This window comes from Peromyscus leucopus, chromosome 22 (assembly GCF_004664715.2).
Source record: "Peromyscus leucopus breed LL Stock chromosome 22, UCI_PerLeu_2.1, whole genome shotgun sequence".
NCBI lineage: Eukaryota > Metazoa > Chordata > Mammalia > Rodentia > Cricetidae > Peromyscus > Peromyscus leucopus.
The window spans coordinates 51,544,223-51,558,855 of record NC_051081.1 but is presented as its reverse complement, the minus strand read 5'-3'; the positions used below and the strand labels follow the sequence as shown (position 1 = coordinate 51,558,855).

The window sequence follows — 14,633 nt, the reverse complement described above, 5'->3', positions numbered from 1 at the left end:
TTTATATGGAAAGGTGCCCTAGGGGTTGTCTAGCTCAGCTAAAGACCCACTGATCTGTCTAGGAAGAAGGGGACTTGGAAGCAAGGTGCTAAGATCCTGGGGCTGAGTTCAGAGAAGTATGGCTTCCAGAATCTATTCTGCCCTCTGTTGTAGGGATGCCAAGAAGGTGGGCCCTGTCCCCTTGACTCAAGTCTGGGGGTTCTGAAAACAGCAGGATAGAGGACAGGTTTTCTCCTACCATCCAAGGAGATGCCACGTGCGCTGCACAGTGTGACAAAGTAGCAGAAGGAAGAAGGCCAGAGAGGAGATGCATAGTGATCCTTGTCTGAAAAAGTGTGTGTGTGTGTGTGTGTGTGTGTGCGCGCGTGCGCGCGCGCGCGCGCGCATCTGTGTCATGAGCTCTTAGGATTATTGTTAGCAGAACTATGGGCAGTCAGGATCTGCCCTCTGTTAGCCTCTTTAAGTGCATTTCACTTGCTTTCCTATCTCACTTGGTTAGCCCAGGGCTGTCTTGACTATCCATCCAGAGTGTAGGCCTTATCTAATTTTCTAATCTCAGGTGATGGCTACTCTTCATTTTCATTTTAGAATTCCCTAGGAGGCAGAATCTGGGTCTGTCTTTGAGATAGTTTTCAGAGATGTTTAAAAAAAAAAAAAAAAAAAAGGAGGGAAGACCCACCATGAATGTGGGGCTGGGTACATCTCATAGGCTAGGTCCTGGACTAAATTAACAAAGGAAAATAAACAAACGAAAATCCAGGTGAGTGCCAACATGCTTCTGCTCTTTGCTTCCTAATTTGTGAAAGATCCTATCTGCATGCTTTCACCACTATGGACTCTACCAGCCTTCTCTTGCACAAAATACTGCATCATCTTAATTATGAAGTCAAAATAAATCTCCTTTCCTCACCTTGATTCCATCCAGTATTTGGTCACAGCAGTGAGAAAAATAATACACCTTTCCAAACCAGAGTGGATCTAAATTGCATTAGTCAAGACACCGGCCGGTGGCAGGCTAGCTTAGTTGACAACCTCAGCACAAGTCTCAAAGGCTAGTGACTGAAATATGTCCCCAATTCACGATAGGCTAGAGAGGAGTATCAAAGGGAGAGGATGCCAGAAGACAGATGCTGAGAATAACAGTAGTCACCTGTGGGTGGGGGGCATACAGCAGAAATCTGCCTCATCTGATGAGAAGGATCTGGGTATCTAGCTGCTTGTCTACACCAAGCCCACTGGGTTCCTCTTCCAAGAAGACTGCAGTCTGGTTGCTATGGAAACAAGCAGTGCAGAAGACTGGGAAAGCAATCATGCACAGCATCCCAGTATGGTCTCTCAGTTCTGTCACTTGAACACATGTGACTTGTGGCTTTCTGTGGCTGCCTTTCAGAAGTAGTAGCCACTGAAGAATCTTTCTTAGGGTCTCTACAAGGATCAGGAAGGACAAACAGATCTCTACCACCATAAGACAGGGCTTTGTATTCTTCTGAATTCTATTGACTATACACACACACACACACACACACACAGAGAGAGAGAGAGAGAGAGAGAGAGAGAGAGAGAGAGAGATATGGAGAGACAGAGAGACAGAGAAAGACAGAGACAGAGAGACAGAGACAGACAGACAGAGAGAGAGAGTGAGCAAGCTCTTTACTGACCATGAGATGTGATTATCAAAAAAGTTATATCTCAGGTATGCTTTTTAGAGACAAACTACAGCAAAACCAGTGTATGAAGTTCCAGCCATTCTAGGAAAACCTCCCAACTATGTGATTCTGTCTGTGTAGCATAAAATCTTCCTAGTGGTCCAACTCAGAGGAGGTGAGTTATGGCAACAACATTTATAAAGCCTTCACAGGAATCAAAATCACTTGTACAACAGCAGTTAACAATGAGGTTGGTTGCCGGCTAATAATCATGTGGGCAGATCTCCTGGACTCAGCCACAAAAGCACCTCTACCTTTAGGCTTATTTCCATCCTTTGGAAGTGGATCAAGTCAAACTTCTCTGATTTCCATCCCCACACGAAAACTCTGGGATTCAGCAGGGAATACCAGGGCCTGGACAGGTTGAGAGGTGGTGTCTGGTCCCAGCCTGGCTCTGGGGCTTTGTGAGATGACAAACGCCAAACACAGTACTACAGAGGGAACACAGTGTTCTATCCTCTCTACGCAGCCTGGTGTTCATGTTCCTACTGTTTATAACATAAACATGTGCATTTATTTTCTGGAAAAATGCTTTGTTCATCACAAATACATCCTTCTTCTTTCAGAGAACATTAATCACTAGACAGAAGCAAGAAATACTGCCTTCTGAAAGTTTTGTGAGCTGGAACCTTTGCATCACATTTCTAGTCCCTGACTGGTATAGAAAATTCTAGACCATTTTCCAAAACCCATAGCTATGATGGAGTCTTTTCAACGCTAGCCTCAGCAGAAACACGACTAGGTGGTAAATCGTCTGAATATGGAAAACCAGACACTGAATTCTAAATGCTCACTATGGCATTCTAGGCAAGACTGAGACAGAGCGTGTCTTTAGAATCTGTTTGCTGATGACCTGGAGCTGGTTTCCCTCCATTAGTCCACATAATTAGGAGCTGGCTTTAGGGGATGCCTTGAAATAGTTAAACACTGGTAACTTGGGGAATTCTATTCACCTGTGAGGATTTGGGCCCTAAATGTCATTTTCTCAGCCATATCCGTATTTGCTGCTGTCACTCATGAGGCCTTAAATGACACTGAGCATTATTAACTTAAAGAAATGGGAAAAAAAAAGCAGCAGGCCCTGTCTTCATATGCATTCCCTACTGCCCATTTCCAGATGTCATCCTTGAAGAGGCGAGTTTCTCCAGGCATCTATGAGGGAAGAGAAAGTACTGGGAAAACATTCCACCCATGCCAGGCATTTGAAATCCACAGTCTGTGTACCTCACTCTGGGGTTTGTAGGAACCTGCCAGGAAAGGCCAGGCAGATAATTATCCCTGCCTTACAGATGAGCTCATTATGACTCTTGAAAGGTCACTGTCCTCTCAAAATCACTAAGTAGCAAAAGTGTGATGGGACCAGTTGTGTAACTTGCAATTTCATATCTGCCTCACACGGCCACCGGAGCATCTGTAGTGTTCTCCCAGCTCACTTCCCTGTGAGAAGCGGGCCTGCCGCACAGGCTGGAGAATGCCTGTCACTTTTCTGGCACTCAGGCAGGGAAGAGACCAATCCTGTCTTCAGTTCCTCAGTTTCAAGGGATAGCATGGCTGGGATACTGTGGGGAGCAGCTTACCCACTTTTCTCATCTTCTTGGGAAAAGGTGACATAGATTGGTCATAAGGGGGTGAGGTGTACTCCTTAGCATGTCATGTGGAAAGCAGGACAGGTAAAACAAATAAACAAAACAAACAAACAACTGAGGACAATCCTGAGATGAGTAAGTGGAGAATCAACAGCATTACATCTGCCACATTTGCTGGGAAAGGCTCACGAGAGCCTTGTCCTTTTCCAGAGCAGAATTCGTTTTTTGAGCTTAGGTACAGAATCAGGGATTAGGTGGGATTTTTTTCCTGGTTATTACATTCAATGACTTCCTCCTCCTTGTGTGTGTCTGTGTGGATATACATGTATGTGCAGATATACACGAACACTAAAGGTACATATGGCAGCCAGAGGATAACATAAGGTATCTTTCTCTACCACTCTCCACCTTATTTTTTAAGATAGGGTCTCTCACTGAACTTGGGGGTCACTGATTAGGCTAAGCTGGCTGTCCAGCAAGCCCCAGGGATTCTCCTGTCTACTTCCTCAGGTGCTGGGATTACAGGCATGTCACCACACTTAGCTTTTACATGAGGTTGGAAATCAAATTCAGATACTTGTACTTGCATGATAGGGCCTTTACTGGCTGAATTTCCACATGGGGGAAAGAGAAGACTTCTTCAAACTGTCCTCAGACCTTCACATATATACTGTGGCACATGTATCTACATGTAGTCAAAGACATGCACATAAAGTATAACTTTTAAGATTTTTAATGTTTCAACTCATGAGACATATTGTCCATTTCCAAATCATGGCTTACAAATTCATTGGGTTGGTACTCTACAGATAATAGTGACAATTACCCAAACATCAGGTTGCTGTGTATGGGCAGAGCAGCTTTATCATGCCCAAGGATGATCTAGTTGTAGCCCATGAACATAAAAACGTATAAATCAAAGGGGAAATATAAAAATCACATTTCCAAAGAGTCATGAGAACAAGATGTACTTAGCCCTCAAAAGCTGTGCTGCCAGCCAATGGGAAGGTGTGCATCTGTGATTAGCCTTGCCACACTTGTGATTATGTTTAGGAGTTTAGCTTCTTTTTTTTTTTTTTTTTTTTTTGCTGCTCTTTGATGACAATTTTATCCTTATGATAAGGGGAATGGTTCTGGCAGAGTGTGGTGAAATGAGGAGGTTTGTGTTCAGAGAGAGACAAAATCTGGTTCACGCAGCAAGTGTTGCCCTCTAACTAACACATGCTGATGTTTGGAGAGTGGGTCAGATCCTAAATATCTGTTGACTCCAGGTGGGATGTTATTTTCAGTTATTGCTATATTGAGCTCCAAATCTCTTTTTGCTAACATAAACCTTTTCTGCATAAAATCCATAACTAAAGCACCAGAGGTTCAGTATCTCAGCTTTAGTCAGCTGGTGTTTGCAGCTAGTCGATATGCCTCATTCCTCCAAATCATTATCAAACTCTGAAAGTTCTCTGGCATTTGAATCATGAAAACAAAGGACAGATGTGAAATGGCATCCGTTAACCATCCAACCAAAGGGGAATGCATTTGAAAACTCATTTATTATTATCTATGTTTCGCAATGCAGATGACAGCAATTGTGTAGAGTTGTGAATAGAGATTCAAATCCAAACTGCTCTCTAAGTGAAAGCCAAATGGGTTTCTGATGAAATAGAGGGGTTTACGTCATACTTAACACGGACTTTTAAAAAGATTTTCTCTAAGTCTTTTGAGATTGAGTACATCTTACTGAAGTTTCTTCAGGCTGATGAGATGGATGAATATATTACCACCATAGGTCAAATTAAATGATAGATTGTGAGTGTGACAGTTAATAAGTCCCATCTGATCCAGTGACATGTGTTCATGGTGCATGCCTAACTTGCCTATAGAGGAAGCCTTTGTCCTCTTCCTTCCTCACATTGACTGTGGCACTCCTACCACTTCACTGTGGGCCTTGATATATTGACAAGAAGCTGTCACATTCATACTTCTCAATTCAGTGTCCTTATGACCAGGAACTTCCTAACAGGGAGTCCTTCCTGTGTGACTTCAGAAATCTGAGGTTGTCTTGTATGTTGCCTTAATATGATGGGAAGCAAACAACTTAGAGGGGGTTACAGAGAACCTCTAAGTGTTAGCAAAAAGGAATGTTCAAGAATTTTTAGAAAGAGATATAATTGATAGGCCAACTGTTGGCTGTGAATACAGCCTTCAATGAAGGTGGTAAATTAGAATATTAAAAAACAAAAATGAATATTTTGATATTATATTTATTGTATTTAGTAGCTGATTTTAAAACTAACTAAAAGAGTTTATAGCTCTCTGTGGATATCTTAAGTGGCCTTCTGCTCTTTAATATGATTCATTTGCTTTATGTTTATATTTTCTACCCAGCAGCAGATGTCTTGTAAGATTCCTTTCTAGACAAAGCAGGATTTGACTTGCTGTCCATGCTGTAACAATAATCTTCACAGTCTAGCCACTTTCTTCCTTTTTGTCTTCTTTTTTTTTTTTTTTTGCAGAAGACCATCAAATGAGTTGTACTCGAATAATGCAGGACACAGAAAAGGATGATAACAACAATGATGACTATGATAACTATGATGAACTAGTAGCCAAGTCACTATTAAATCTTGGCAAAATTGCTGAGGATGCAGCCTACCGAGCCAGGACCGAGTCAGAAATGAACAGCAATACCTCCAATAGCTTGGAGGACGATAGTGACAAGAATGAAAACCTCGGTCGGAAAAGCGAACTGAGTCTAGATTTAGACAGTGATGTTGTTAGAGAAACAGTGGACTCCCTTAAGCTGTTAGCACAAGGACATGGTGTTGTGCTATCAGAGAACATCAGTGACAGAAGTTATGCTGAGGGAATGTCACAACAAGACAGTAGAAATATGAACTACGTCATGCTAGGGAAGCCCATGAACAATGGACTCATGGAGAAGATGGTGGAGGAGAGTGATGAGGAAGTGTGTCTGAGTAGTCTAGAGTGTCTGAGGAACCAGTGTTTTGACCTGGCCAGGAAACTCAGCGAGACCAACCCACAGGACAGGAGTCAGCCACCCAACATGAGTGTGCGCCAACATGTCCGGCAAGAGGATGACTTCCCTGGGAGGACACCAGACAGGAGCTACTCAGATATGATGAACCTTATGCGGCTGGAGGAGCAGCTAAGCCCCAGGTCTAGAACGTTCTCCAGCTGTGCCAAGGAGGATGGGTGTCATGAGAGGGATGATGACACCACCTCCGTGAACTCAGACAGGTCTGAGGAGGTATTTGACATGACCAAGGGCAACCTGACTCTGCTAGAGAAAGCCATTGCTTTGGAGACAGAGAGAGCCAAGGCCATGAGGGAGAAGATGGCCATGGACGCTGGGAGAAGGGATAATCTGAGATCCTATGAGGACCAGTCTCCAAGACAGCTGGCTGGTGAAGACAGAAAATCCAAATCCAGTGACAGCCATGTCAAAAAGCCATACTATGGTAAAGGTAATATTTCTACCTAACGTAAGTTGGTTCAGGCAAATGTGAGCTAAGTGAGAGATGCTGATGATAGTCTGTTATACTATAAATCACTACAAATTTTATGTCTAATGTACATTTTTAGAGCTTATTCTAGAACTTTATCATGTGATACTTTGTCTATAGAACAAATAAAATATTTGTCTGAGAAATGCATAAAACAACTAAATGCATTGTCATTAGGCCAGGTGGATGAGATGACAGTGGTAGAGTGCATCCTGGAGAAGACAGGGCTAGTGCACACCACAGCTATGATAGAGACCATTAAGACCAGTCTGTGCTGTTACCATGATCTATGCTCAACAGTGGCAAGGGTTTAGGCAACAATCAGTCAATCAGAGATGAGGCACTTTCTTCATAAATTGGATTGAGTAGATGGCTTCATGATTTATAAAATTATCACCTAGTGACAGTTATTGATGAAACTGGCCCTGTAGAAAATACCCAAAAGGAACTGAACAGCAACACAATGACCGATGACATAAGATAAGGACAGTGACTGCACATTAATTATCTATGATAGTTAGCTAAGGAAACTACTTGTCATGCAAGTCACGGAGGAGTCACAGCTGAAACCAATAGCAATTTCTCTAGAATATTCATTCCCCTTACTAGCTCCATTACATGGTGGAAACAGTTGTGGCTCTTTTTTCAAATACTGTGTATTATTTTTTTTAATCTCAAAACTATCCAATATGACAGTTTAACTGAATTTTATTTTATGAAATAAGTGAGTACATATTTGCACCTATCTATATATGTAACTGAGCTAACCTGACGGAGCGGCTTCATGTTCATAGTAGCATCTGTATCCATCTGCAATTGGTAAAAGTCTTGATTCAGCTTCACGTAGTAAGCACTTCAGTATGGTTGATTCCTCACAAGACTCAGAAATATGAAAGAAACTATCTCAAAAATGAAATTGGTAGTTCCTTAAATCTTTTCTGTATTATCACCAAAATGTTCCTTTTTCTGCTTTTCATTTTGTTCTGTACATTACAAATACTCAGTTTCCTCACTATGAATCTGATCATGAGATTCGGGAATTTAGTTTGAAAATCAGTTGCTGAACAAACTTAGAACAATCAGAAAAAATTGTATCTTCCCCTATCATGGCACAGGTGTGTACTCCCCTTTCGATGTGTGCTTTTAGGTCTGTGACCAGCTGGACACTACAATGACCAAGTCCAAGCTCGTAGAAGCCTTAGCCAGACAGAGCTCTGAGTGTTACTGGTTGACTATTGCCTGGATAGATATAGGCTTTCCATTCAGTTGCACATTCCACCAGAGGAGTGCAAACAAGAACGCATGACTTTCTAAAGGAAACAGATACTGGTGCCATTGAGCTTCAGGCTTTCCTTGAATCACTATGGAACACTGAATATGTGTCTTAAATGATGAAGCTAGCATTTGAACAAGATGTGATGAACTGATAGTTAAGAGATTTCTAGTTGGATTTTGAGAATGATAAAATCAATTTTAAGAAATTCACGCCTTCCCATATGACTAGATATTTTGTTGTTCAGATATATTTTAGGCTCATGTTTTAGAATTCTAAGTAGTAGTTCCCAGGACAGAACTCTGGTCTTAAGAAGCATAGTGAGTGACCATGTGTGGAGGCAAATTACTCATCAGAGTCTCTGCATCACCATGGCTTCTTTGGTTTGTGTAGTTCGCCAAACACACAACTCTTTTTGCTTTGCTGTTATATTGCTTTAGTTTTATGTAAAAACATGGAATTTGCCCTGTGTGCTTCTTCCCCTACATAAGGACAGGGAAGTACATTTTTGTCATGAGAAAAGGAAGACTGGGAACCTGATTTTTCTCCTGAGATAGAAGGCACTGGTCACCACTTCTCTAGCTTCCCAGGTTTACTTCTGACCAAAGTTATCAGTGTTTGCCAGCAACAGTTTCCATGTTTCCTTGACTATAACTATAGTTTCATTCTGAGCCAAAGCCAAGCTAACACACACACACACACACACACACTCCAAAAAAATGGAGCAAAGTGATTAAAGCCCTTTCTAAAAGAACTGAAGTTATGGAACCATATCTCACCAACATGCCTGAAGCTGCCCGTCACACCAACATGGTGCATTGCGGCTTCTCTCTTCCTTCTGTAATGATAGAGACCACAGATACCTATTCTCATACCATACATCTTAACTGAAAGTACCTCATTAAAGTACTAGCGAGTAACACTTCAAAATATTAAGTTAATATAAAATAACTCCTTTGACTTCCACACAGCCCCCTTTCTCTGACCCATGGGCAGAAGGGGAGTAAGTGGAATTCAGCACACTTTTTTGTTTCTGTTATTTCAAGGTTTCTGGTGAGGTTGCCTGGTATTTTTGTTTGCTCTATTGTTTCCTGTTTGTTTGAAAGATGAATTGGGATTGCAAGAAATAAGGAAGCAAAGGAAAGTGATAGTGAAGGCCAGGGCAGGTCCCCTCTCAGTCATGCATCAAGAGCAGACTATGCTCTTCTAGTTTCCATACCCCAAGAGAGTTTTGAGCCACTTTTTAAAATATAAAGATCACTTAATTTCAAAACTGTTTCAAAATCTGTGAAATCTTGTTATTTGTGGGAGATATTGGGGTCCTGATGAAGCAGTAACTTTATGATAAAAGTGAATAGTAACCATTGTACATTGTATATTTTTAATCCTGTACAAGTCATTTGTACCTAGTTAAAAATCTCTTAAATTTATTATTTTAAACTACCACTGCTGTCCTTTGAAACTGTTACCGTGTGGTTACTATTTCATAATGACATGGATTAACTTTTCTCAGTACAATGAAATGATATGCCCTTAAAGGGCAACGAAATGCTAGGCTTTACTTTTTATCTATAGAAGCTGAAATTCCAGGACTTACTCTTGGGTTTGTTGGCAGAGGCCATGAGGCAAGTATAGGGTCAGGACAGGAGTTGGCAATGCCCAGTGTTTTGTTCCACACCAGTGATGGCTGGAGCTGTTCTAGCGACTGGCAGGAACATTGTGTAGATGATATGTTAGCAGAAAAGGAAAAGGGGAGTGTCCTTCACATCAACATGGCAGCATTTGTAAGATCCTGGGAGTCATTTGTCTATTTTTATGCTCATAAGTGACACAAGAAAGTCTGTAAGAGTTCAAAAATTCCAAAATCAAGCCAGGTACAGTGAGTGGTTCATGCTTGTAATCTCAGTATTTAAGAGACTGAGGCACAGAATATTACCCTGAGTTTAAAGTCAACCTGAGTGACATAGTTGAGATCCATGCCAATTTGGATTACAGGGTGACATTCTATCTCAAAAGACCAAGTAAAATTCAAAGTCAAGATATTTTTCCTTGATATAAATGAATTCTTAACCAAAAGTAAAGCATGTATTTTCTAATAAGCATGATTGGCCCAATTAATGAGATATTCATATAAAAGAATTAAACTCCTGATGAAAATTTAACTGTAGCATTCACTGAACCAAAATGTAATAGCTACTATTGGTGATCTGAGCAACTGGTTTTCAATACTTGTTCCAAAACACAGTGTGTCACAATCTACGATTTAGAATTCAGCCTGAGCTGGCCTCAGAAACACTTTCAAGAATTGTTGTAATGCATGAGGGTGAACTGTGGTTGATCTGGGTGTTTAAAAAACAACAAAAAAAAAAAAACTCTATTAGGATATCGTTACATCTCTGGCATCCAGCATCCAATTCTGGACCAAACGTCTGCTCTGATTGGCTCTTGGCTGGCGCTGCAGAGGAGCTGGCAGCGCTCTAGATCAGCCTGACCTCCTACTGTGTGTATGCATGCACAGCATTACACGAGCCTTCCTCTGGTTCCAAGCACAGACGAAGAAATCAAAACAAATGGTTGCTCCAGCGGCTTCTGAAGCGTTTTTTGATTGCCCATCACCCTGCCAGGTGGGATCGCCACCCTTTCTGTCATTTGCTTACAGTGCCTTCTGAGAGTTCAGTTGATTTTCCAAAAAAAAAGTGCTGAATTGCTATGCTAAGAAGCAGTGTTGTTTAACCTCAGAGAGAAAAGTCTGCAGGAAAATTCTGCAGTTTATGGCGTATGAGACCAGAGTTCTTCAAAGAGGGAATCAGGTGAAGGATTTCTGAGCAACACCTCACTCTGGCTGAATTATATGGAGAAATTGCTGAATGAAAATAATATGGAGTTTTGTTCTCTAAGAAGGTCACTGTCTCATCACTATTTACATTGATTTCTTTGAGCAACACAGCTTATCATGTAACACACGGGAAACCAATTAATCAAGAGTTAAGATTAGAGATAGGTGCTTTTTTTAATTTTTGGATTAAAAAAAATACTTTATGATTCCTGATTACATTGTATAAGGTTGAAAATATCACCCACACCCAAAGAGCTATGAAGCAAAAGCCTAATGTCCCAGCCTGTCCCTGACACCTGCCTAATTTTTCTGTTTAGCAAAGGTCTCTTCAGGTTGCTGGATAACCGCATGAGTCTGCAGCTGGTAAACATTCATTTTCTTGACACCTGTTGTCGCTTTTAGATCCCTCAAGAACAGAAAAGAGAGAGAGCAAGTGTCCAACCCCCGGGTGTGATGGAACCGGCCACGTAACTGGGCTTTACCCGCATCACCGCAGTCTGTCTGGATGCCCGCACAAAGATAGGGTCCCTCCAGAAAGTAAGTTGTGTCTCGCCGCTCCTCGGGGCGTGCAAGCACTCTGGCTCTGTCAATCATCCCCCCAACCTCATCTTCATGGCACCTCAGTGAAGCTGTCACTGACCAGACCCTTCCTCAGCCTGGAGGGCACCTCAGGAAGCTTCCCCCTACATCCTCTGGATATTCTGGGTACCAGTTCCCAAGAGTAGCTCACCCAGAAGTTGTCTCCCTGGAATAGGCTCCCAGGCCCACTTGGGCTCTGGTCCTCATTTCTACTTCTGTTATCCCAGGCAGGTAATTTCTCTACTTGGTCTCACACATTACAGAAATGAACTAGCCAGCCTCTAAAGTAACCCATCCACACTGGTCTTAGAAATCCCAGGAAAAAGAGGCCTTGGGACTCCTGCCCAAATTCCTGAACTATTGCATATTGTCCAATCAGCATTTAGAACAGTTTTGTTGCATTTTCTGTAGTCTGTTTCATGTCACAGGTGCCCTGGCATTTGCACACTAAAGATACCAAATGAACAGGTTTGGATCTGATGGAGTTTTCTTTTACACATTCTTTATAGAAGATAGGTTCCAAGGCTATGAGATGAATCTGTGAAAACAGTGTTTCTTTTAGATATAAAATGATACATAGCCTTTTTTGTTTACCTTTCTCTTGGCAAGAAATATACCAACTGTGTAAAATCAATGAGAATCAATTGTCCAAAGCATAGACTACAGTATCAGGGATGAGTAAGGTGGTGGATGCCTAGTATGAACCTACAGCATGCAGTGCCCTCCTTCAGCTTTCAGTGGGGAAGGTGGCTGGAGGTGTTTATACAAAGGCATTTTGAGCACCATGCTGTTACCATGGGCACCCTTGAAATCCTTGAAAAGCAAACCTGTCAGAGGGCAGGCAGTTCTTGTATCAGTGTAGCAGTAGAAGCACAGAAAGCTAAGTATTCTCTGGTGAAGTATGTTCAGATGGTATTGTGGCTCCAGGTTCTCAAATGCCTACTAAAATGACATGCTTATGTTTCCTGTAACTGTCTTGAGGACAATTATGAAAAAGTTGTAAAAATAAACAAATCCAGGTGTGTCTACAATCCCGTGTGTTACATGACAGGGAGACGCATGGTTGATGACAGCGGCTTCCACATGTGAGCACTGTGGTGGGTGCTTGGCTGGCAAATGCAAGCACTGGCCCATTCAATGCCATAAACCCTGCAGGGAGCACTGCCCTGATTACCAGATGAAGAACATGGGAATCTGACTCCATCTTCTTTCTCTCTCAAGGGAAGCACACTGGCTGGCAATAGGTGATGCTCAGTTCTTTAAAGTTCATCTGAGCAAGTGTTAATGGGCCTAAAACCAGCTGTAAACCCATCACCAATCCAAACCCTGGGCCTGGTGTTTCTGTTTCAGCTCTAACCTGCTTCCTGGTAACAGGCATGTTGCAGGTTCTCAGTACAAAAGGAGGCACCAGGGCTGAGAGCTAATGTTTTAGAAGTTTCTTTATGGGATTTATCCCCAGGGCATAGGTTTGTTTTTGTTTTTTTTTTTACCTTCAAGATTAATCCTTTTCAATGGATAAGAATTCTCCTTGACTGTATTTTTACAGGAAATGTCTAGATGTGGTTCAAGTGTGGGCTATGCTCTGTTGAGCTGGAAATTGAATAGGCCTGCTGCTTGGCCACATGTGGACCTACTTTAGCAGGCAGTAAGTAGGGCTCAGGTCTGAGCTGGTCTTACAAAAGGTGTCTAAAAAAGTTCATTTCTAAAGCCAGGTGTGGTGCATGTCTGTAACCCCAGAACTTGGGAAGTAGAAGGAAGTTGAGTTTGACACCAGCCTGGTCTATATAAGACCCTGTCTCATAAAGGGTACACATGGCACAAAGGTACAGAGGAACTCTAAGTACTGCCTCATGAGTACTTCTTCATAATACCACAGAATATAAATGTAAATAATAAATAAAGTATTCCGCAGTAGGTAGCATTGTTTGTTTTTCTGGACTGGCTTCCCTGCCCATTTCCACCCAAGTGAATTCAGTGAAGGGCTCTTCTGCTGTAACATACTAAATGGACAGCAGAGGGCAGTTCTGCCCATAGAGACCCCCCAGGTGAGCCCAGACAGAGTTGCTATCACCACTCACAATACAGATTTACAGTATGTTGGGTAGTGTGTATGTGGGGGGGGGGTATCCAAAGTAGGTGGAGTGGGTGCCACCTTTTGAGTAAGTACTACTAGTACAAACAGGAGTGAGTTACCAGGGAAAGCATGAAGTAGGAGGGAAAGAAAGGAACCCAAACATAGGCTTGTTTAGAAAGGTGAGGTAAAGGAGGAAATGGGGGGCGGTCAGTAAATCCAGTAAAATAGCATTTCTCAAAAGTTCCAGGTGTTGTGATGTCTATGGCTGAGGTTCGAAAGGAGCCTAGGAGGAAGGGCTATAGAGGTTACTGGACCTCCTGTTGGAAAGCTTCTGTAGATGCTTCAGTGAAAGACCGGGGAAGAAAGTAGTGAGGGATAGCACTACAAACTAAAGTGGAGAAATGGTTTGAGACAGAGTCCATAGAGACAGCCTGCAGGCTGAAGAGGCAGATGCCACTACAGGTATGGACTGAACAAAATGTCTGGGTCTCCATTTAGCAGGATACAGAAACAGCCACTTGAACTCTGCCACACAGCCAAGCCTGAAAGGTGTTTGCTCTCTCCAGGGAAGACTTGATAACAGAAATATTTGACATAAAGAGAAATAAAGGCACATATTAAGATAAAGAGAAATATGTGTCATTCTAGCAGGGCAATAGGCTAGTGAAAAGACTAGCAAAACTGCAGACTTCAAAGAGAAGGGCACATCCTCCTCTGAGACGGGGACTTCTCAGAAAAGGGATCTCCTAGCCACCTCCTGCAAAAAATGGGCTGAATGCTGACTTTTCCACTTTGATCCATATTTACTGAGCATTAGCAATATCTAAAGAAAAGGCAGGAGCTATGAGAACTTAAGGACAAAACTTCAATAGGCTGTTTTTAAAGAACTCACCAACAGTAAAGATGGACAGATACAACAAGGGCAAATAGAAACTGTATACAGGGTCCAGCAAGACAATGACTGCTCCAGGGGAAGAAAGTCATGGTGAATAGTGACAGGTATGAGCAGACAAGGCTCTGAGCAGACCTCACATGAAAACCAACCCTAGGCAGGCTTT

At 42.2% G+C, this 14,633-nt stretch overlaps 1 protein-coding gene across 16 annotated transcripts in view; it reads left to right on the top strand.

Annotated features, from left to right (window-relative positions):
• Nucleotides 1-14,633, top strand: part of Myt1l (myelin transcription factor 1 like) — a 407,242-nt gene that overhangs the window by 304,669 nt on the left and 87,940 nt on the right. For 9 of the 16 annotated variants that reach the window (XM_028883146.2, XM_028883147.2, XM_028883137.2 and 6 more), the window contains exons 10-11: nt 5,803-6,774; nt 11,325-11,459. In XM_028883146.2, the coding sequence (XP_028738979.1) occupies nt 5,803-6,774; nt 11,325-11,459 (1,107 nt within the window). The remainder of the gene's footprint in view (nt 1-5,802; nt 6,775-11,324; nt 11,460-14,633) is intronic. The other 7 variants (XM_028883145.2, XM_028883149.2, XM_028883148.2 and 4 more) reach the window with 3 other exon arrangements.